We start from the raw sequence: 24672 nt of genomic DNA, 5'->3' as shown, positions 1-24672 counted from the left end.
GCCGCTGTGGGCTGTCTAAAGGGGCAGCTGCGCACTTGCAGCCTGAGCGCTGGCAGTTAACTTTCATGAGGGTTTCTTAGCAAGTCCTTCCGTTCTCTATTTTGGAAATTATACCAAGCTTAATCATTCTAAAGTTTTTGTGCAAGGTTTCATTAAGCAGCCGTTTATGTTAAGAAACTTCTGGTCAACTCACTTTTACTGAAGTTTGTCAGAACTGCTAAAAACTGAGGTAATGCTTCTTCCATATAACATGTTATTAAAATACTAGAGAGTATTTTAAATATTTAATCATATTCCTTTCATTATGTATGTTTATCTCTGTTTAAAGGGGTATAGAACTTCATTCTAATTGGTTGTCACTCTTTAAAACTCCTGTCTTCAGATTCCTGCCAGAGGCTATTTCCCTAACTTACTATTTCGTCTCTTAAGGTGCATTTTATCTACTTTTATTAATTCTCCAATAATTTCCATTACCATACATTTATTTTCATTGATAACTAGTACTTCCATCCATTACTATAGAAACTAAACAAATTTCAGTTTAACATACCAACTCCAGTACATTGCAGTCAAATTATTCCAGAATTCCTCATCATTATCATATCTTTAGTCAGAAATACCATGCAGTTGAAACATTATAGACAAAAGGACTTGTAAACTGCATTTTAAGAGGGAAGGTAGTCATGGCCGCCTTCGTATAAGGCCCCGTGGAACTTGCTGCCTTCTACGTCCGTGTGCAGTTGCTGGACTCTTCACCAGAGAGGAGACAGTCACAACACCTTTGCTGCCTTGTTTGCCATATAGCCTTGGAGGTCTGTTTAATTGAGCTTATTCTCATTCTCTCTTGATATCCTCTGTTCACAAAGTGTGTGGTGTCCATAGCAGTGCTCGTAACTCTTAGGCCAGAACAGCCTCCTCCTTTCATTGTGAGTATTATTGAAACATATGCCTCGTCTTAAACATCTGATTCTTAAGTGATCTGTTACCTTACCATTGGCGGACTATTTAGCAGTGACTTAGCAATCAAAAGCACTCCAAAAAGGACTTCCTGAAAAGTCCTAGGAACATTCGGAACATTTTTGTTAGTATGATCTGCAAAATGGATGTTCAAATTTTTAAATTGTTACACATTCATTCAAATGCCCAGGTGTGTTGAGTAATGAGAAATCTGTGTGCATGCCTCTTTTTCCACGCTACTAATATTAAAGAGATCCACATATTCAGATAAGAAATCTCCATTTTTCCACATGAGCAACTAATATGTTTGGTTTTCATTAATGGCATGCTAGAACTAAACATTATATAATAAATCGTATTTTAAGAGTTCTAAATGATCCACAAGTTTGGGGTGTCAGTGGAACCTCGTTCTGTCATTACTGACTCTTAAAGGAATTTGTTAGACTTGTGGATCCAGATCACAAGGTCTTACAGACTGACCTCAGTCCCAGCTCATATGTTAGATATGCCGTAAAGTATTGGACACTGTAGTCACTCACTGGAGCTCTGCCACCAACACTTCTGTGATTCCATCCCTCAGGTTGTGTTGGCGGAAAGGCATCGTTTCAATGGGATGAACACAGTATCTGGATACAGTACCTGAGAAATTCTGAGATTTGCACTGTTTGCAGAAAAAAATACATAGATACTGATGTCCTTTAAATAAAAATGAATACAATTTTCTGTGCAGATGCTATTTAAATTTTTCTATTTAAATAACATTGAGTCTGTCAGACCCAGTGAGCTGTTTTTTTTTAATTTGGGAATATTTGATCGGTTGCTTGATTATTGTTGATGTCTTTGGTTTTACTAAGGCAGCCTTGACAATTGGTTTTCTGAAGTTATTTTGGAAATTTTCAACAAGTCCTTCCCAATTAACTAAAGTAAATCAAATGGCAGTGGGCCTTTAGTAGCCTAAAAAGTGCTTATGCTGTGGGAGGTATTTTCTAAGACCTGTTTCTGACTAAAATTAATGTGTAGGCCCCTAATATTAAGGGTTGAGACCGTTTACATGGCTGACTTAAATAGAGTTCTTTTGAGAACTGGTAAAGCTTAATATTAATTAAGTGTGCATTTCTCTTCAGAGCTCAAGGCAACTTGCCTCCAGGTTTCACGAACAGTTTATTGTGAGAGAAGACCTGATGGGCCTGGCAATTGGTACTCACGGTGCTAATATTCAACAAGCTCGCAAAGTGGCAGGGGTCACTGCTATTGATCTCGATGAGGACACCTGCACTTTCCATATTTACGGGGAGGTAACGCGCTTGCTCCCTAGATTGCTTCTGAAAGGAGCTCCCTCGTCCGTTTGTCTGGCCATTCAGCTTAGAACTCCCCCCTTTTTCCATTAGGACCAGGACGCAGTGAAAAAAGCTCGAAGCTTTCTTGAATTTGCTGAGGATGTTATCCAAGTTCCCAGAAACTTAGTAGGTGAGTCCGAAATTACTCTTGGTGTGTGCTACAAAACCAAAAATCAGAAAGTCTATATTGCTAGAATTCATTTCCCCTCATACAATGAAATTTACGTGATGATTAGTGTGCGACATAATCCGACACGACAGTGTGCAGAACATATCTGTTAAGTAACCTCTGGAAACTGCATTTTGAAGATGACCGGCAGAAGAAACTGCTTTGCTAATTCAAATCTGAGAGTGCCTGAATTTTTTTTTTTACATTTTATGAATTTTTGAAGTGTCTTGTTTTGGGTACTGAAGAGATAGTTGAGCGGGTAAGGTGCTTGCTTTCACCTGTCTGACCCGGGTTGGATCCCTGGCAACCCGTATGGTCCCCCAGTCCTCCCGGGAATGATATCTGCATCCAGAACCAGGAGTAGACCCTGAGACCCGGAGTGGCCCACATGCCAAAAAAAATCAAAATAATGCCTTTTTCAAAATTAGTGACATTTTGGTGCTTTATAATTTGGAGTAGACTGGTATTGGATCTAACGGCGCTCTACAATAACAGCATTTTTAATAATCTCGGGGTTAGAGATGTAGTACTTCCCAAAGTACGTAGTCATTCCCAGTGCCTCCACTGCCCTCGGTGACATTCGTGGGTAATTTGCGGTTCCCGGGAGTTCTGGTTGTGACCTGGCCATCGACAGTAACCGCAGTCCCTAGCATCTCCTCCGTACTCGTGTGCTGCAAGGAGCCTTAGCAGAAAACAGCCAAATGATGTACGGCTTTACCAGGAACATGAGTGATGTTTTGAATGTGTGACTGACATTTACGGGGTATCCTGGGCTGCTGAGGTTTGAAGTGGGGTCTCCAAATGCAGGTATGGGTGTAGGCAGGCAGTTGAGTGGAATCTGGATTTCAGACCTACTTCAGCATTGAGAACTGTTTCACAGGGGGCGGCTGACTTAACTCTGAGACTGACTTTCCTCCTCCGTAAGACAGATGGGTAATTGTGTCCACCTCGTGGTGGCATTGTTGCAGTTAAATGGAATGATTTCTAGATAACACACACTTACATATTCAAAGTTTTGCAGAGTAGTGGAGGACCATATTAGTTCTCTCTAATGTTACTTATCTCTTCTATCCCTCAATCCTATTAGCTCAGTAGAACGGAACTGTGAGCAGCAGATTACAATCAGGTAGATAGAATTGAAACTGTCGAATAAGTAAGCAATTGCTATACAACTTCATGGAAAGAGCGAAACACATCGTTGTACCTGCCAGTTTAAAATAAACCCTATTATGCAAATACGAACCTATAGGTATTAATCGTCTCAAATTGCTGGCTAAAGAAGTTTAACGCTGACCCCTTTGCAAATAGAAAACCACGTAAACTTCCTTTTGAAATCTTGAACAGACACAAAATTATGGTAGTATACAGTGAGTGTATTCTTGCTGGTGTGATGTATTTGTTTTTAAAATCGAACATGAAGGCTGGAGCAATAGTAGAGCACATATGGTAATTGTCTTGCACACAGCTGACCCAGGTTCAATCCCCAGCATCCCATATGGTTCCCTGAGTGCTGCCAGGAGTGATCCCTGAGTGCAGGGCCAGGAGTAAGCCCTGAGTACATCTGGGTCAAAACCCAAAAATAAATAAGTGAATTAACATGAATTATCCATTTTTTAACTCAGGCAAAGTAATTGGAAAAAATGGAAAGCTAATTCAGGAAATTGTGGACAAGTCAGGAGTTGTGAGAGTCAGAATTGAAGCCGAAAATGAGAAAAATGTTCCACAAGAAGAGGTATGTTGTAGTACACATTTCTGGCTTGTGTAATGAGATTTTGTTATTTTATATGGCATTCACTTCAAAAATCTTCCGATTCTGTAATAATTAGGATTGTGTGGCATGCCAGTTTGTGTGGAAGTTACAGATTATGGTGTCTGTCCATTCTGATTCTTGAAAATGGTTCACAAATGTAAAAAAACACAAAAATACTTTCCAGGTATTCATGTTGCTGCTGGTTAGGTTTTCTTTAATTTTTGTGGATGTTCAATTTTGTGTGCTTTTGATTTTTATCTGGGTGTGTCCTCTCTTCCCCGGACTTGAGACTCCGGGGAAGAGAGTATAGCCCTCATTTCATGAATATGTGCTTTTTGGAAGCAGCATTGACATATTTGCTTGTGCCAGTGGGAGGTGAAGACATGTGCTTTTGTGCCGCTATATAATTGTTGTATAATACAGCCCCACCCCGACCACCGTAATTTTCACAGATTGCCCAGCCTGCCTTGGTGAAAGGTTCTTTCGGCTGAGGTTACAGCTCTTGAGGTTCTTACTGCATAATATTTTGTATTCTATTTATGAAATTGTTAAACATAAAATTTAATATAGACATTAAAATTGGTCTGTCTCTTATATTTTGTGTTTTTTTTTTACAAAGGAAATTATGCCACCAAATTCCCTACCTTCTACTAATTCAAGGGTTGGACCATCTCCCTCAGAAGAGAAAAAACATACAGACACAAAGGAAAACAGTGCCCATTTTTCTCAGCCTAACAGCACAAAAGTACAGAGGGTAAGAATTACTTGTCACATTGAATTATTTGAAAAGTAATTTATTTGAATCATGTCAAAATTGCTTTTTCGGGTGTTTTCTTTGGTTAGGTAACTTATGTTTCATTTTGTTCAAATCTGATTGCCAGCTTATGAGATACTACAACCCAGAGTCATACCTACTTGTCATTTTATTCACAGTGACAAATCTTATGCTTTGAGCATAAAATATTGGGTTGCATTTAATATGACGTTTTCTTTTGAGGGTGGACTTTTATTTTTCTCATGCAGTATCTTTTGAAAATTCGCAGGTTGTGTAGTAACGCAAAATATGTCTTCTGTTAGATGCATTAGTTACAACTTAATAGCATATTTTAGAAACTGGTCTTGAATATTTGAACTAACCTGTTTGTAAATGGCTTTAGAAGTCCTGCAGTGAAAGTCCTGCGTTCAGGCTTCTGTGTATCATTTGTTATAGTTAATGACATCACTTGCATTCCTTATACTGCTTTAGGTGTTAGTGGTTTCACCAATTGTAGCAGGGGAATCCCAGAAACCTGAACTCAAGGCTTGGCAGGTAGGAAAACATTCCTTGAAAAATATGTTTTAATTTTATATTTTGCTGTTTTTTCCCCTTGTTAAGATAGCCTGCGGCTCCTCAAGGTTGGGGGATGGTGGAGGAGTGTGTGGGTGCGTGGACCCTGTGCCCAGGTTTATTCTGGTTGCTTAGGAGACCTTCCTTTCCCAGTCTCCCATCCTGTAGCCTCTCTTCATCACCCCCTTGCTCTCTTGAGCAGGGCTTAAACATTTGCTACCCACCACCCTTTTTTGTCCAGGAATTTTGTTTTTCAGTATTTGAGCCACACTCAGCGACGCTCGGGGCTTCCTCCTGGCCCTGTGGTCAGGGTTCACTCCTGCCCTCCCCGCTGTGCTGTGTCTCCATCTCCTGTCCAGGACATGCTTATGTGCTCTGTTCCACACCTTTTCCTGATCATCACAAGTTCATTTCAGAACACTTTCTGTCACGTCCCCTCCTCCCATCACTGTCAGTTACCCACTCGGGCCTGCCGCTCACAGGGGGAAAAGCTCGGCCCTAGAGAACCATCAGTTTAACTGACACTTTTCTTAATTACTTAATTCTTTAAATTTTTTTCGGGGGGGTCACAGCCAGCAATGCACAGGAGTTACTCCTGGCTCTGCACTCAGGATTGACTCCTGGTGGTGCTTGAGGGACCCTATGGGATGCTGGGAATCGTACCCGGGTCAGCAGCGTGTAAGGCAAACGCCCTCCTCGCTGTACTATCGCTCCAGCCCCCTAACTGACACACTTGCTCCCAGAAGCGTGTCCCCGTTTCCCCAGTGCAGTCTGCGCTCCCCTCCATCAAGCCATGCTGCCTTGCCACTGCCTCCCCAAGGGTTCCAGGGCCCAAGAGCTAATGTGCTGGGCCCCGTCTAACCCCCACGACGTGGACAGCTCCTCGCCATCTCCTTGGCTGTGTCGTGAGTTTGTGAGCAGGCCTCGCCCCCTGGCCCTCAGGAACCGTTGATGGGGGAGAGGTGACATCTCACAAGTCAGGCAAAAATTCCACTTTATTATTATGATTTTTTGAGGGGTCACACCTGCTGGTGCACAGTGGTTATTCCTGGCTCATGAACTCAGGAATTACTCCTGGTGGTGCTTAGGGGACCTTACGGGATGCTGGGAATAGAACCCGGGATGGCTGCGTGCAAGGGAAATGCCCTTCCTGCCCCCCAATTTCCATTTTATTAAGGGAAGTGGCCTGAGTAATCAGGGCTGGATGGCAAGCTTCCCGTCCCCCGTCCAGAAACTCCCTTCGCCTGTGCTCATGGTGAAGAGAGACTCCACTCTCCTCCCACCTTCCCCGATTTGAATTTCCTGCTCTGGCCCAGCAGCCCCGTACTTGAAGTCGAGTAGTGGTTCAGGACGCCCAAGACTTGACACGTTCAAAGAGAAGACGGTGCCCAGATTACTTGTTCCAGAGTGGCTCGCCCGAAATCTGCCGTAGGGTTTCACCACTTCTTATTTGTTCATATTGACCTAGAACACAGCTTGCCAAATTTATTTGGCCTACATCTCCTTATAGAAAATCACAGCCTAACCACACAAAAGGACAGCGGAGGAATTCCCCCTTCTCGAGGGGAGCAGACTGAGGGCCTCTCATTGCACCGGAGGCCCTGCACCCCCCCTCATCCCTTGTTGGGGGGGTGGGCCACAGTATCCACTTTGGCCAGTGGTGACCCACAGGGACAGGCATAGCACCTTTTTTTTTGCTTTTTGCTTTTTGGGTCATACCCAGCATTGCTCTGAGGGGTTGCTCCTGGCTCTGCACTCAGGAATCACTCCTGGTGGTGCTGGGGGACCATATGGGATGCTGGGCTGTACTGTCGCTCCAGCCCCAGCATAGCACCTTTTCACATGGCATTTGCTGAGAATATAGAACTCACTGCTTGGCAGAAACATCCCTGAGAAAAAAGATTGACTGCCAGGCTTCCAGATTTCTACCGTTCTTCTGTAATTGGATACTCCCAACAAGTCCATCTAGAAACCCATAGGTTTCAGTGGAACCTGACTTTTTTTTTTTTTTTTTTGCTTTTTGGGTCACACTCAGCAATGCTTAGGGGTTGTTCAGGGGACCATATGGGATGCTAGGGATCGAACCTGGGTCGACCACATGCGAGGCAAATGCCCTACCCGCTGCACTATCGCTCAGGCCCTGGCACCTGACTCTTGAGGTGACTTTTAGGAATCAGAGCCTTGTCTGCCAGGTGAAAGTCACTTTGCATGCGGCATTTTGTGTTTATTTGCTCCCCACCAAAAGCCATGTCCAGGTGACAGAAAAACGGGCATGTTGCAGCCCCCACCTACCCTGAAGATGCAGTCTACCTAACGCTTTCTGAACCATCAGGGGCTGTTTCTTGGCCCCACACACATAAGAAACCATAGTTACATCAGAGCCATCCTATGCTTTTCGCGGGTGACCTGTGAATACCAGTAACTGTACTTTTAAGTAGCAAAATACTAAACCATCTTCTCACCTGTTCATAATTGCGGCTCTTAGTTTGTCCGACTTGCCATGTTTCCTTATAACATAACACAGGAAGGCTTTTTCCACTTAGATGGATGGACTTAGTCTTATTTTTAGTGTGTTATTTAAAAGCTGTACCTTTTGCCCTTGTGATTCAGCATTTAATAAGTTTTAGAAAATGTGGTTGAAATATATTTGGGCTTGCTCAATGCTATTATCATGGATTTGTACTTTTTTCTCACAGAATAATTACTTGGTGCATTTTATCTCTTTGCATTTCATTTGTACTGTATTGACATGGTTAGTAAAAATGATTTAGTTCTTACCTTTGAACTCTAGTGTCTGGTTCAGAATGATTTTTTAAAAAAATCTGATAAAGATAATGAATGAAGCATTTTATGCTATTTATCTTGTTTATGCATCTCATGTTAAAACCTTTTTAATTTTGAATCATATAATTTGTGATTCTGCCAAAGCTTAACGGTAGCATTTAAACCATAATGGCTGATACATTTCAGGCATTGCTTTATTGATCTTATTCACAGTAGTTGTGTAAATTGTACCAACTACTTTTGTTGTCATGGATCGATGTATCATTGCAACAAATGTTGGTGCAATCTATTTTTGGATGCTAGGGACATAGTGATCATTTGCATTTTTCAGATTCATTCATTAATTTGATAGGATTATTGTTGCTATTTCTTTTTCAGGGCATGGTACCATTTGTTTTTGTGGGAACTAAGGACAGCATCGCTAATGCTACCGTTCTTTTAGATTACCACCTGAACTATTTAAAGGTGAGAGCTAAAAGATCTTTCTCTTTTATCATTTGTACGAAAATATAAAAACTTCATTATAATACTTTAGCAGTTCGATTCATTGTAGTCTTTACATTGTAATAAATGATAATAGAGGAAATACGTCATTTAGCTCAATCTCAGAAAGTCACATTTTCATCATGATAAAGTTGAGAACCAATATCCCAGTTGTGAAAAAAATCTTCTAGTTCCCCTTTTTCTATTGTTAAGCCCTTAGCTAATGGAGATAATCTCATATATAGTCTTCTTCTAATCCACTTAAATCTTTCTAGACCTGATGAGTTTTTTCCAGGCAAAATTTTGTAACACTTGCCTATGTTGCCCCTTTTATGTCATGATATCAAGGAAATCCTGACCTTTTACGAAGCCCTTCCTCTGTTTAAATGTTAACCTTAGTATTTTTCACTGTACTGAGAGTATCCCGCCCGCACAGCAGAGCCTGGCAAGCTCCCCGTGGCGTATTCGATATGCCAAAAACAGTAACCACAAGTTTCACAATGGAGACGTTACTGGTGCCCTCTGGAACAAATCGATGAGCAACGGGATGACAGTGACAGTATAAACGTTTTGTGTCTTGCTGTAAATGTTGGTTTTAGATAGTGTCTGTACGGTTAGGTCTCCTCTAGATGCGCCCTGGAGAGCAGGAGCCAGGAGCTCTGCTGGGCATATGTATCGCAAAAGGGCACTGGGGTGGCAGGCCCGCATTTTGCTTCCAGTCTCTGCCACAATATCTGTGTGACCTTAGGCAAGTTGCTTTATCGATGAAAGACATCTGCCTTTTCAAAATTCTGTTGGCCGAAATGTCCTGTGAGTGAAATAAGGAGTCTTACTCACATCCGGTTTTAAATATAAGTATTTATATCCACATGTACCCAAACTCTTAACTGTTCTCAAGTGTTTGCAGAGTAAACCAACTTTCTATTTCCTTTGCGATGCTATCTTAAGAATTTTCTCTGCTGAGTTCTTTAAAGTAGAATTGATTTCTACTTGTGTGCAAATAAAGAAGAAAATGCATTAGGTAGGCATTCATTATGGTGCTCAGTAAGAAAACTGGGAAGGTTTTTGTCCAGCAGGATTTTCATGGTTAGGAGCCTGTGTGGATTTGCTTATTTGTTTGATTTTAAAGTGTGTTTTATATATAATCATGTGTATGTGTGTCTGCGTGTTTCTTTATCTTCTTAGCTTAAATACTCATGAAGACCTGGAGAGTTAGGGCTGCATTGTACCAAACCCCTTTTCTTTGTATTAATGTTTATTCTTACATCTTTTGATAGATTCTTCACAATCAAATACCTTTTTTTTGGCTATCAACAGCTGTCCTGTTGCCATTCTTTCCATCACCAGATCTTCCCTTGCTTGGGCCTGGCATCTCTCACCGGCAGGTGACTGCTTGGCCTCAGTGGGATAGCCTGGGCTGCCATTGTGTTTTGCAAGCATTGCCCCTTCCATGAGCTTTCGCCTGTACCTTTAGAGGAAGCCATTCATGCAGCTGCAGTCTCAAATTTGCCTGAAGTCCTTTGTAGAACTGAAATTCTGGTTCAGAGCACAGATAAAACGCACCTAGATCCTGATCTCCCCTTTCTCTTTTTCAAAGCCACAATGGCAGGATTTCAGGAGTTGAGCTTTACAGGGGGATGTGTCTGGCGACTGACACGCCCATGGTCTAGTGCTATTCGAGTCACAGATCTAATTCCCGTGGCCCATGAATGAGGTTGTGTATGGGTAGATTGGAAGGAGGGGGTTAGGCTTGATCTGGTTTTGGTAGGACCTGACATATGGGAAATGCTGTGTGTAAGGGCCTGTGCATAGATCCGAGGAATATATTTTGCTCAACTGATTTTATACTGTTTGTCATACTGGTTTTAAAGGCACGATGGTGATGTGACACATAACTTTTTTGTCAGCTCCCACCTTCCCATAGAAGGAACATAAGCATTTGGAGTTCGTGAAAACTGTTCCTTAATTCCATAGCATCTAAAGATCTAGCTCAGTAAATATTTTTTGAAAGCAGAAGATGGCCCGTGTTCAGTGTTTTGTAAATGAAGGTATTAACTGGAGGACCTATTTAAGATTACTTAGAATGTGTGATTTCTTTAAGGTTATCTCGTTAAACCTTAAGTGTTATTTATCTGTATTAATATACTTTAGAGCTGTTTTAGTCAGTATTCTACTATAAAAAGCCCCAAATCGAGCATATCTGTGCCTTAACAGATTCTATTGGATAATATTGGCAAATCAAACTTTAGTTCAATTCAGTATCATTTTAATGCTGAGTATTTCATTCTCTCTCTGATTCTAGATATCAGTAATTTGTATCTATAGTAATTTTCATTTTAAGGACCTCGGCAGTTCAATTTTCTGATAATTCTGTGTAACAGTGTTGATGGTAAATTTAGAACTGAAATAGAAATATTTCCAGTATATCTTTTTATCTGATTATAAAAAGGAGAAAGGTATTATTAAGTAAAATGTCAAATTATTTTTACTGTTATCTTGTATATTTTAAATAGGAAGTAGACCAGTTGCGTTTGGAGAGATTACAAATTGATGAGCAGTTGCGCCAGATTGGAGCTAGTTCTAGACCACCACCAAATCGTACAGATAAGGAAAAAGGCTATGTGACTGATGATGGTCAAGGACTGGGTCGAGGTAGTAGACCTTACAGAAATAGGGGGCACGGCAGACGCGGTCCCGGATATGCTTCAGGTACAAACTCAGCATTTTACTTAGTAACTTTATCTGTTCCTAGACTTAATAGCTGCTAATCTCTACTATCCATTAGAACCCCGTGATTACCGTTTCTCCCTCCATGGTTTCTGATTCACAGTGGGCCAAAGCATATATCGCAAGAGACAAAGTGAGCCTTAACCCGATAAAGTCACCCAAAGGTTGTCCAGGGCAGCTGTGAGTTCTGTCCATGTTCTGACTGGGGAGAAAGCTGCTGGAGCCCATGTGTTGCCGACTTCCTTAAGGCCTTTCCTGCTGTTTATTACTGTATAGCCCCGTTTTCTCATTTGTGCTCTGCGGCTCAGCGCTCATCAGGCGCACGCCTGTGTGACTCATGGCTCATGGGTTGTCCGAGGAGCGGGGGCCAGTCGGCCCTCGGCAGTCAAGGAGGCCGGCTTTGCCTCTGCCTCCCAGCTCTTCTGTCAGTGCTGCTGTCTCCTCTCCCACAACCTTTCTCTGAATGGAGTCCCCACCCCCGGGTACCTGCTGTCTCTCTTGCCAACTGTATCTACTATGTAACTTGCTAATGATGGTCTAAGGTATAATCCATCTCACAGATATTTGCATTTCAAAAAGGAACTCTTTAAGATGGAAAAGCCTTCAAGATCCACAGGAATGAAGCTAGAGTGGTGAAGCTATAATTGCTCATTAGCTCCAACAGAGGAAGCGAGAGGTAGTAGAGCTGATGTCCTGGAGTGGGCGAGAGAGGCACCCACTCCAAAGGCCAACTTGGAACTTGACCCCTAATTCCTCTCCCCACAGCCATTCTGCTGAGAAAGGCCCATTGTCACCATGGGATCCCCACCCCACCCCACCCCAGTCTCCTCCCTGTATGGTTAGCCCGTCCCCTCAGACCTCATGTGTCGATTGTAGTAATTCCTTTATTAATGACAAATTCGTCACGAGGGAATGGGGAGGGAAGGAGGTGGCCCACGCTTGCGGCTAGCAGAGCTCGCCTCCACTAGGTCTAGTCCCTGACCTTGCAAAGAAACCCTTCCCTAGGACAGTCGCCACGGTGGCCTCTGTCCGCCCTCAGGAGACTAGAGCACGTCTCGGGGCCAGACCTTGCCAAAAGAAATTGGTCGAGTCCTTGTCTGTCTTGAGGTATTGCAATTTAACTATTGTAGACACCTTTTCCCTCCAGAGAGCGCAGCTGTTAGAGGAACACAGCTGGCTAATGATGGGGCGTACTCAGGTTTGAACTTACATGAGCATTAAAAAACCCTTTCAGGTAAATGCAACCAAGTACATAAATAAGCCTTTCACTTTATAACGAGGGCTGAAAAACGTTATGACCAAAATTACCTCTAATAACCTGAAACCTTCATTTTGAATATAAAATGGCCTGTTTGACAAAATCGAAGGTGTAAATACTCTTTGGTGGGCTTATTCACTGGGGACATGGTTGGATTACCCCCGAAACGTCTGTGGAAGCTTCTGTTAACCAATTTTTTTTTTGAAGTCGGACAACGGTGTATAACTTTTAACTCTCGATAGGAACTAATTCTGAAGCATCAAATGCTTCTGAAACAGAATCTGACCACAGAGATGAACTCAGTGATTGGTCATTAGCTCCAACAGAGGAAGAAAGGGAGAACTTCCTGCGCAGAGGGGACGGCCGGAGACGCGGAGGTGGAGGAAGAGGACAGGGAGGAGGACGGGGCCGAGGAGGCAGCTTCAAAGGTATGGAGGTGTTCCTTCAGGACATCCAAGCGGGGGCTTAGGGCGCAAGCCTTGCCTGGGGCTCACCTGGGTTCTATCCCTGGCACCGCGTGGCCTCAGGCACTGCTGGGTGTGGCCCTCGAGGCCCCCCAGTGCCACGAGGGTGACCTGGGTCACCCCAGCCCTGCAGAGCCCACGCTGGTCCACCTCCTCGGGCCCTCCTGTCAAACCATCTGCCCTGCTGGCCAACAATTGGCAGGAGGGGATCACAGGCTTGGGAGGCCTTAAAAAAAACTGAGTTGTACCAACTGTCTGAAGTTCTGTGAAAAATCTTGGTGAGTCACCACTGTTTTATCAAGATACCCTTTGGAGCATGGCAACAGGCACCAGAGCTGATAAGATCTGTGCCTGCATAGCACATAAGGCCTGTCCCTGCATAATGACCCAGTAGGGAGCGTCTGGGCACATTTGAGAAGCACCAGCTATCTGGTGTCGAGTCCCATCCCCCAAGAATTATCACCTAACGACATTCCTAATCACAGCATCTAGCCTTACCTGGGATTGGGCCGGGGCAAAGCAGAGTTGGAAAGGTAATCGTAATGCTACACTTTATGTGATTGGACCATCCTCTTAAGCCGAGACCCTCTATAAAATATGTGTGTATTGGGCAGTAAAGTGAGCGGCCATCAGCTGTCTCCCAGAGTGGTATTCTCCGAGCACCCGTCATCCTTCACCCCGAGGCTGCCCGGACCCGGTGCGCAACTTGTCTGGGCATGTTGGGGAAAGACTGTTCCCCAACAACTGTTGTTGCAGTTTTGTTCATAGCACTCTAGGGAAAGGTTGAGCCTTTGGTTGGTGTAGAAATTAGCAGCCTGTCAGCCATTCTCATGGCCAGGTTTGGGTAGACGTTACTTAAATTCAGGCCAAATCATTCAAGAAGCACGTTCCTTCGGGGTCACCTCAGTGTTGTATCTTAGCAGCAGCTGAGCCCGCCCTGTAGCGCAGGTGATGGTGAGTCGCGTGCTAGCCAGATTATTAACCGTGATGCAGGCAGTATGACTGTGGTTTCCTTCAGAGCTTCTGTGGTTGGCATAAATCATTCGAGGACATGGGATAAAGAAGTTCCAAGAAGTAGCTCAGGTGTGCTGATGGAACCTTTTGCCCATGCTCCTGTAGGGAACGAAGACCACACTCGCACCGATAATCGCCCGCGGAACCTGCGAGATGCTAAAGGAAGGACAGCGGACGGGTCGCTCCAGGTAACACTGTGCACCATTTGCATCTGCAACGTTTCTTGCGATTGATGAGATTATTTTGCCAAACCAAAGAAAAAGTACTACAGTTGTGACCAGGCTTGTCCTTTCGTGACAGACCATACAGAAACCGTTCCTGTCCCGTAGGCAGCCTAAGTGTCAGGACTAGCCAGTCCCATGGTGGCTTGCTTACTGCACCTGTGGGGTAATCGCTTGATTGCCCCCAGGAAAATGAGCGTCCTTGGGTGCTCAGACACCCCAGAGTAAGTTCTGCGGGTCCCCTGGATTTCAGGGCTAAGGTGTCCTTTTTGAAAGGAGGGGAAGGGAAAGGTGTTGACAGCTTAGTACAGGGCAGATCCATCAGCTGCTAACAACCAGGCTCTGCACATATCTCCCTAGTGGTCATTACCTGTGCTGAAGCCATCAGTAATGAACTCTAAATTCATGCTGGAGCATATACAGATACCTTTGTGAAGGGCACTGTGTATATTTACCTTGCTTAATCTTACAGCGGCTCCCAGAGGTGAGTAGTTCCACTCTTCCATTTCATAGGGTAGGACACAGAAGGAGTCATTTATGGTGAAGTTGTATTTGAACCCTGGTCTCTGATACCCAGAATCCATGCTCTCACTTCCTGCTTTTGAACTCTTAAATCAGGGTTGTTTTTTTTCTTTTTTGGGTCACACCTGACAATTCACAGGGGCTACTCCTGGCTTTGCACCCAAGAATTACTCCTAGCGGTGCTTGGGGGAACGTACAGGATGCTGGGGATTGAAACTGGGTCGGCCTCATGCAAAGCAAATGCCCTACCCGCTGTGCTATCACTCCAACCCAATAAGGGGTTTCTTCTTGAGTGTGGGTTGTTTTGGGACCAACATCTAAGATCAGTGAGAGATACTTTAAGAATAGCAGCTCTCTGACAAAAGTCATAGAAGTTCTAAGTAGGTGTTAAGTTTGCTGTATTAAGGACTAGCATAAAAAGAACTTTGACCTAGATAAAGATTAGTGAAATGACATATGTTCACTGATTTGCAAAAATAGAAGGCACTTATGTACCAGTTTTGTAGTTCCCCACTTAAACTGTTGAGCTGAGTGAACTGGGGTGGCCTGCTTGCATTGTAAATACTAAAAGACTGCATATTTCTCATTCAGAGTCAAAGCGAAACACCACATCAGAAGTTACTTACTCTGAGTGTGAGGGTTGATTCAGTCAGAACCATTGGCAGAGAAATATTTAAAACATACAACCAGACCCACCACTTAAATGCACTAAAATTATATAGCTAGCCAGTTTGGGATATGTATATCAGTTCATTTAGCATTTGTACTTGAAACACGTCAATACTTAGAGCTGCATTTGGTCCATTGCTCAATGTTATCTTCCTTTTTCTAGCATCTAGAAGCCCCTTAGCAAAAGTTTAAGTATTTATTGTTGAGGTTTAAAAATATTAGGAAGTCTTATAATTTTATTTTTATTGGATTCATTTTTACTTTTAGAATTCCAGACCTTTCACAAATTAGCTTCAGGATTTCCCTATACCTTCCTTATTCTTCAGACAGAATTCAAGTTGTATGACTGTCTTACTTGCCTTATTGACACATAAGCTACTAGAAAGTAAAACACTCATTTTTTAATAGAATAAGTCATTACAGAAGAATAAAACATAATTATACTCAGGATTAGATTATAATGTGTAAATGAGAGATTGATAAGTGAGGTAGTTGAAATCATTGCCGTCCTGGTAAAATCAGAATAGATACTAATTTATGTCGTATGTGTTTCACAGTCTTTGAAGAATAGTACTAAAAACACTAGTAGGCATAAGTATATCTTTTGATAAGCAATAATAGTAATTCACTTTAACCATTTGTCTCTCACTGTTTTGTTCTGCTTAGAAGAAGACACTGTAGGATTGTGAGTTGTTATCTAACATTGGGAGCAATGATGAGCAGTGTTCCAGTTAAAGAAGAAGAGTGTTTTAAAAACCATAAGTCACACCAATAAAGAACCAATCCTTGACCATAATTCTTGCACTTCCTGTATTTTCTCCACCTCCATTTCCCCTCTTAACATTTGTACCTTACAAATGTTGAGGCTTAAATTTCCTGTCAGGCCCATTACAGATTGAAGTAGGCTATGGTTTGTGTATATAACAAATATAACTTGTTTTAGATCAGAGTTGACTGCAATAATGAAAGGAGTGTCCACACTAAAACATTACAGAATACCTCCAGTGAAGGTAGCCGGCTGCGCACGGGTAAAGATCGCAACCAGAAGAAGGAAAAGCCAGACGGCGTGGACGGGCAGCAACCACTTGTGAATGGAGTCCCCTAAACTGCATAATCCTGAAGTTATATTTCCAATACATTTCCGGAATTCTTCCATATTAGAAAACTTTGTTAGGCCAAAGACAAATAGTAGGCAAGATGGCACAGGGCATGAAATGAACACAAATCCGTTAAGAATGTTTCTTTTTATTTGGTATTGGCCATAAGCAACAATATTCAGATCGCACAAAAGAATACCTTGAAATTTTAAAGCATACTCAGCACCTCACAGCAGAATTTTAGTTTGTTTTCTTTTCTAAAAGTACTGAGCAGTGATATTCCTTGTTAATTTGGACTCCTCCTGCATTGGGTGATAAGTCACCAGTACATTTCACTTTTTCTAAATATTTATGGTGATCAGACTTCGGTTGTCGATCTCATATAGAAGTCTTCCATGAAATACAATGCCATTTCATGTCCTGTCAGTTTATGTTTTGGTCCACTTTTTCAGTATTTTAGTGGACCCTGGGATGTATGTGACGTGACATTTGTCATTTTCATTAGCAAAAAAACAAAAAAAAGTTGTATGATCTGTGCCTTTTTTATATCTTGGCAGGTAGGAATATTATATTTGGATGCAGAGTTCAGGGAAGATAAGTTGGAAACACTAAATGTTAAAGATGTAGCAAACCCTGTCAAACATTAGTACTTTATAGAGAAATGCATGCTTTCCGTATTCTTTTCCTTAACATAAACATCAGGTTAGGCAGTGTGAAGAATAGGACTTGTTTTTGTTTTTGTTTCGTTGCACTGAAGTTTGACAAATAGTGTTATTGAGAAAGATGTGTCATTTTTCTGTATAGACAGGAGAAGAAACAATTATCTTTTCATTGGAGAGAGGCTAAACTGTTTTGGCTGGGAACAAATCTTCCCAGCTGAAAGTTGTTAGGGTATGCCTGCTCTTTGGCCTGATGACCAGTTTTAACTTAGAGCCTTTATTTTGTCCTCCCCAAGTTCTGTGAAGTTTTTCATTTTTTACTTTCAAATTGATTTTTGGGGAGATAGGAAGGTCATTTTCATGTGTGCATAATAATCCTGTGAAGTACAGGTGCTTTGTGGAAGAAACATTGGGAGCAGGTTATAAATGTTTTGTAAACTTTGAAGTACTAGGTCTAATGTATAAGCAGAATTGGAAAGCAGACTAGGATTAACAAATACTTTTCCACCCCTCAAATTTTTTTATATGTTAGGTTCAGGTTATTTGGGCTTTTTTATTTCCAATGAAATTTACCGAGGAAAATTATGTGAAGGACCTTCACTCTCTTAGATGTTATATTTTTCTTAACAAATAACTCCCGGGGTACCACTGAATCTGCACAGAGCCGTACAAACCGAAGTTCTGCCTCTGATGTATTTTGTAAATTTGAGTTTTCATTTTACAGTTAACATTTCCTTGCATACAAACAAGCATATAAAATGGGCAACAAACTGCACACGATTTCAAGAATATTAAAAAGTCTTAAAAGTATTGCCAAACATTAATGTTGATTTCTAGTTATTTATTCTGGGAATGTATAGTATTTGAAACAGAAATTGGTACCTTGCACACACATCATCTGTAAGCTGTTTGGTTTAAAATACTGTAGATAATTAACCAAGGTAGAATGACCTTGTAATGTAACTGCTCTTGGGCAATATTCTCTGTACATATTAGCGACAACAGATTGGATTTTATGTTAACATTTGTTTGGTTATAGTGCAATATATTTTGTATGCAAGCAGTTTCAATAAAGTTTGATCTTCCTCTGCTACATTGATGTTGATGCAATCCTTACAAATGATTGCTTTGAAAAAATTTAAGGTAGACGAAATCTATAGAAAGTGTTCTGTTACAAAAGTAACTGTTACCATTGGAAATTACACTTGTAATAGGAAGTTAGCTGATATTACCAACTTTGAAAACTTGATCATATTTAATAAGGTGAGAAATCTAAAATGGTACAAAAGCACATTGTACCATTACAATATGCACTAAGTCTCTTTTTTTACAAAGGCTGAATTCAGCAAGGCGCTAACTTGCTTAAATGTGAATTACTAACTTCTAAAACTGTAATTTGATTCACGTTTTCAAATGGAGTTGGAGTTGATTCATATTGCAATATTTGTGTACTAAACGTGTATGTTTTTCAGTTCAAAGTCATGTTTTTAAAATCTTATTAAAGTTTCGAAAATCTAAAGATTGTTTATCTAGATGTAAATTTTTATTAAAAAGTTGCACTTATGAAAAAGCAAAAAATTAGTCTGACAGATGTTTGCTCCTGATTTTCAGTTTCTAAATACAACAGAAGTGATGCGGGGGAATTATGCAAAGCGTAATCTGTGCACACCTAAAAGGAAAACATGGCAAAGTTTGCAGTTTGTCCATGTTTCCAGTTCCTAAACCCCCAACAACAGCTCGGTGGCATGGATGCCACAGAACTGCACTGAAGATAGGATTCTGTCTCATGGACACATACCCTGCCATTTTGGAAGAAGGAAATATAGGGACTTTTTTGTCTTCTTGGGTCACACCTGGCCATGCCAGGTTACTCCTGGCTTAGGCATGCAGGAATTACTCCTGGTAGTGCTCGGGGGACTCTATGGGGTGCTGGGGATCGAACCCAGGTCGCCGCGTGCAAGGCAAACGCTCTATCTACCCCGCTGTGCTATTGCTCCAGCCCCAATATAGGGACTTTCTATCTAAACTGTCTATATCGACTTAAGAACCATGAATAAAGGAACACAAACGGGGCTAGGCACATAGTTCAGCGATGCCACAAACTGCTCTGAAAACGTACTTTTGTCGCCATGTCCACACACTGCCATTTGGGAAACATGAGTATAGTAAGTTATTCTAGATACTGACTTATGATATCTTGGGAACAAAAGAAACGGGGCTATGCAGATGATTCAGCCTGGAGCTCCGTGTTCAGCCCCTGAGCTTGGTCCCCCAAGCCCACTTCCTCCATGTGGCCCAGAGTAAACAAAGGACTCGGTGACTATGTGAAGCTCTAGCTGGCATCACGATCCAGGGTGGCTCTGGGGATCGAGAACAGTTTTCCATGCTGATACTTTTTCAGGAAAATTTACCTTTGTTTTTTGCTGCTCTGATTTTTCACTCTGGTATCTTTCTGCTTCTGCTAACTGTTCTGCCTAGTTCTGGCCTCTCAGAGCCCAGAGTGCTGAGCGACAGTCTGTTACAGGTGGGAGCTGAAATGATTTTCCAGGACCTTGGCTGGATTGTCCTGGCCTCCGCAAGTGTCCAGGGCACACAGTGACAAGGATAGATGGCAGCAGAGCTGGAGATTCGCTCAGGCGTTCTCCGGACATGCGGTCCTCATGGTTAGGAACACAATACCTTTCAGGTCAGCATTCTTCTTTGATCTCTGCTGAGGCTTTTTCATGCGTGACCATGATGAGCATCCTTACCGGAATGGCTGGCTATTCTCAGCCATTCCCGCATGCTAACCTTGACTTGCTCGAAAGGCTTACCAGGCACTAGGATTTTAATCTTGAGTTTCTTTCCCACTACTTGCCTATTTGGGACTGTTGGAAATTTCCATTTGGGGTTATTTAGAAATCTTTCCAGTTCTCAGAATTTTCCATAAATGGGAATTTGTTTTTGAAACGCTGTGGATGTTTAGTGGGAGAGACATGAGAGTCTTGAAATGTACTAAACGTGGACCCCCTGACATGTGTGTACCACACGATCATTCAGGGTGAAGTTGAATATTGAGGGGACTGTAAAGTATCTGCAAGAAGTTGGCTGACAAGGTTATAAGAATCCTAAGGATTGGGGTAAAATTCAGTATTGGCTAAAACAGGGAAAAGTCCAAGTATTTTTTAAGTATAAAGTGCTTTTAGTAAGTGGTAAGCCTTCAGATTGCCCTGGAGACTGGATCTTATAGAGTTGCACCAAGAACGGTAGTGTTCTAAGAGTATCATTCAAAGTCGCAAATGCAGGGGCTGGGGGCAGCGCCTTGTGTGGTTCCCCATCCTGCCAGGCATAATCCCCTCCCAAGCGCAGAGCATTGAGCACCGCTGGGTGTGACCCCAAGACAAATTACAAATGCAGTAGATACTGAACAATCCAAAGGCGTTAGGTCAGGGCATAAAGTATCTCTGGCACTGGATAAGACACTTGATCTCACCGGTTTGTTTCTTCTTGGGTTAAAGAGTTGCTAAGCTATCCTAACTGTAAAAAAGGTGTTTGTGTATTTGTAGGCAGAAAGTTACAGAGAACAAGTGCTAACGAACCACCCATGTGACTTCATCCTGTTCTCATTAAGTATTTACTGAACTCTATGGCAAGCACTTAGTAGTTTAGGCTCGTGTCCAGTGGAGGGGGCTTGCTGAGTCAATGCTTCAGTATCTGGTGGATGAAGTGCTAAGATGCGGAGTTCAACAGGCAGCACCTCCGAGAAGCTCAACCTAAATCAAGGTCGGGCCCTCCCCCAGCCCCCGGCAGATGTATAGTTCATTGCGGGCTTCTCAGGGAAAGTGCAGTCCAGAAGACAGGACAGGTTGGAGGCGTTAGAAGAAACAGCTGCGATCACTGAGCTGTTGATCCATGAAGAGGTGTATTCCAGAAATTGCCAAAAAGTTTGGTGTGCCAGGAACACAGATTTTGAGGCAGAGGGAAGGGCTGGACCCAAATTCAACTTCCAAAAGACTTTGTCAAGGCCAAGCAGTGCCACAGGTGCGACTAGCCAATACTCCCCAGCACACACCCTTAAAGCTGGCATCCAAATATAGAATAATAGACTATAAGACAAACACCTAAGATTAATAGAAATAAGTACCAGGAGGTTGTCTCCATGGCTTGGAGGCTGGTCTCTCATTCTGGGCAACTCAGAGAAGGGAACACCAAATAAAATGTGGTCGGAGGTCATGTTGGGGAGGGCTGACGCGTGCCGAATATAGACTAGAGACTGAACACAATGGCCACTCAACACCTTTATTGCAAACCACAACACCTAATCAGAGAGAGAGATCAAAAAGGAATACCCTGCCATAGTGGCAGGGTGGGGTGGGGGGAGACGGGACTGGGGAGGGTGGGAGAGATGCTGGGTTTACTGGTGGTAGAGAATGGGCACTGGTGAAGGGATGGGTTCTCGAACCTTGTATGGGGGAAACATGAGCACAAAAATGTATAAATCTGTAACTGTACCCTCACGTTGATTCACTAATTAAAAATAAATTATTAAAAAAAAAAGCTGGCATCCAAGCCTCCGACTGGAAATTGTGTGCAAGGCGTCTAACAGGTTGCCTGGTGTAAAAGCAGGCTCTCGCAGAAAAAGTAGTCTTGCTGGAACGCAGCACCGTAGCCTTCTCTCGCTGAGCCTGGTGGCTGCCGCCCTCAGGAAGACAGACCTCTTGCTTTTGCTTGTAGGGCGCTGTGTTTTGCTGCACTCACTGCTTCACAAACGGTATCCAACGGTGGAGGCAGTCCCAAGTCTAGTGTTTACTCTTTAGAAGCCAAAAGGGCTTAAGTGGGTCCTACCAGGAGAGGAAACCCATGCCTCCTCAGGCTGTTGGTGGAAGCCTGGTTGAGCTAAGCACGAGTAAGCTGTGCACGCTTATGACCCAAGTTTACCCTATAATGTAGATGAGACAATTGTCCTTAAGGATAAAGGGGAGGAGTGAAGGCAAGAGCCCTTAATCCCAGCTGCCATTGGAACAGGTGATGCAACAGAGCCTCTTTGATCTGAATCTTGTCAGTGTGAGGGCGGGGGCCGGGGGTGCTGCATTACATCTTGGGAGGCTTCAGTACACGGCCAGGGAACTCAACTCCCAGCAGTGTTTGCGGGAGTTCCTCGGGGCCTGAACTCAGGTAGAAAAGCAAAAACTAAACCTATGGGACTGAGAAAAGTACCGTTGAATGTCAGCATTTAGGATTTACTGCCAGATGCCAGCAATTAGGCTGGATAGCAGACCAATGGGAAAGAGCACGTGAGCCTGCCCTCGCTCGAATCCGATCATCAGGGAAATCAGGTTCATGTAACCACAAGGAAGAAAACAGCCAAGGGACACTGACTACAAAACGTGGGGTGGTCTTTCTGATGTTCTGGCTGCTTTGAGGTATTTTGGCACTTTAGCATGAGTGAAAATCCTGGGTACAGAGTATAACCAGTGACTAAATGACCTTAATGTAGAACCTTCTGGAAAAGTTGATGAGCAGACGACTGGTTAAAGAAACTTCAGTACATCTACACAGTGGAATACTACGCAGCTGTTAGGAAAGATGAAGTCATGACATTTGCTTATAAATGGATGGTCATGGAGAATATCACGCTAAGTGAAATGAGTCAGAGGGGGACAGACATAGAATAACTGTACTCATTTGTGGAATATAAAAGAACATAATATGAGACTGACACTCAAGGACACTAGACACAAGGGCCAGGAATATTGCTCCATAGTTGGGAGCCTGCCTCATGAGCTGGGGAAGAAGGCAGCTGGAATAGCTAAGGAATCATTAAGTCAATGATGGTTGGAGGGATCATTCGGGATGGAAGATGTGTGCTAAATGTAGATAAAGGACCAAACGTGATGATCTTACAATATCTGTATTGCAAACCATAATGCCCAAAAGTAGAGAGAGAGTATGGGGAAAATTGTCTGCCATGGAGGCAGAGGGAGGAGCGGGGTGGATGTGGGAATACTGGGTACATTGCTAGTAGAAAATGTGTACTTGTGGAGGGATGGGCGTTAGATCATTGTATGACTGAAACTCAAACATGAAAGCTTTGTAACTGTATGTCATGGTGATTCAGTTAAAAAAAAAACAGTTGATGGGCTCATACACAAGGCCAGCTCTTCCTTTGTTCTTGCTTGGAAGTAAGGATGTCATTTCTTTAGGGCTGGTTTACCCACATCCCAAAGGGCAGATCAGGGCCCCTGTGAGGGACCGGGCCTCAGGGAGAATGAAAAGCGAGTGGAAACACACACACACAAACCTGCCCCCGGTTTCTGAGCTTCCTTCAGGCTCTGGATCTTGAACAAACGGATTGTTTGGCAAGGAGGCAGCTGCTGCAGATGTTTCACAGATGGGCGATTGCCTTTGTGATGGGAGGCTCTGATTTTCCCCATTTCCTTGCTAGCAAATCTCCAAGGCCACCTGTCCTTTGCGAAGGGTCCAGGGGAGAAAGCTAAGTAGTTAGCCACAATACAGCACTATCCATGTTACCGAATTTCCAGTCCAACTGCTGGGGTGCCCCTTGAGCCCGAATTTGAGTCTGTTCCAATGAAAACCAAGCTTGGCCCGGTTCCCTCATCTGCTTTCTTCAAGGAGATGCCGGACTCCCAGCCCTAGTTTGCAGAGCCTAGAATATTCGTGCAAGGAAGATTTAGCCAAGCCAGACCTATCAGGCGAAGGAGCCCAAGGACCTGTCCTTGCACACAGTCAGGTCCTGATCAAAACACACATGTGATGCAGATGTGCTGGATCTCCTCAACCCGGCATAATACACTGGCCGGGTGCATGCGAGCTCTGCCCCACCCCCTGGGCAAATGAAGTGTCTCTGCGTTTCCAGTGCCTGCCCCATGATGAAGTTCAAAGATGGTCACAGATAGGTTAGGGAGGAAAGAAACACATCTGTTAGTTCTCGATCGAGTGATTGGTCGGGGGCGCAGTGATGAGCAAGATGTAGAATGTTGAAGCACAGAGGGCTAAAGCTCACTCAGGCCATTTTAGCACTGACTGGCTTTTGCAGAACCTTTTCATTGGGTTAGCATCCATCAGAGTACATAAGATCAAAATACAGAAGATCAAAACACCTTCAAGTACATATTATTTTGTAGCCCAGTGACGCACAAAGTTCTTGGTGAAGTAAATCAGACCACCTCGTAAATCTTTACATCCCACTTCCCATATATTCCACATCAGAATCTATGCAAGCCTACACAATAAC

General features: G+C 43.0%; 1 protein-coding gene across 8 annotated transcripts in view; it reads left to right on the top strand.

Annotated features, from left to right (window-relative positions):
* Positions 1-18957, top strand: part of FMR1 (fragile X messenger ribonucleoprotein 1) — a 38141-nt gene extending 19184 nt beyond the window's left edge. The window contains exons 8-17 of one of the 8 annotated variants that reach the window (XM_055120758.1): positions 2082-2252; positions 2346-2424; positions 4086-4195; positions 4833-4967; positions 5460-5522; positions 8703-8789; positions 11321-11516; positions 13071-13220; positions 14376-14458; positions 16626-18957. In XM_055120758.1, the coding sequence (XP_054976733.1) occupies positions 2082-2252; positions 2346-2424; positions 4086-4195; positions 4833-4967; positions 5460-5522; positions 8703-8789; positions 11321-11516; positions 13071-13220; positions 14376-14458; positions 16626-16787 (1236 nt within the window). In that variant the 3' untranslated portion in view covers positions 16788-18957. Of the gene's footprint in view, positions 1-2081; positions 2253-2345; positions 2425-4085; positions 4196-4832; positions 4968-5459; positions 5523-8702; positions 8790-11320; positions 11517-13034; positions 13221-14375; positions 14459-16625 lie in introns of all 8 variants that reach the window. The other 7 variants (XM_055120761.1, XM_055120757.1, XM_055120763.1 and 4 more) reach the window with 7 other exon arrangements.
* The last annotated feature ends 5715 nt before the right edge of the window (positions 18958-24672 follow it).

This window comes from Sorex araneus, chromosome X (assembly GCF_027595985.1).
Source record: "Sorex araneus isolate mSorAra2 chromosome X, mSorAra2.pri, whole genome shotgun sequence".
NCBI lineage: Eukaryota > Metazoa > Chordata > Mammalia > Eulipotyphla > Soricidae > Sorex > Sorex araneus.
This window is presented reverse-complemented; position numbering and strand designations above follow the sequence as displayed.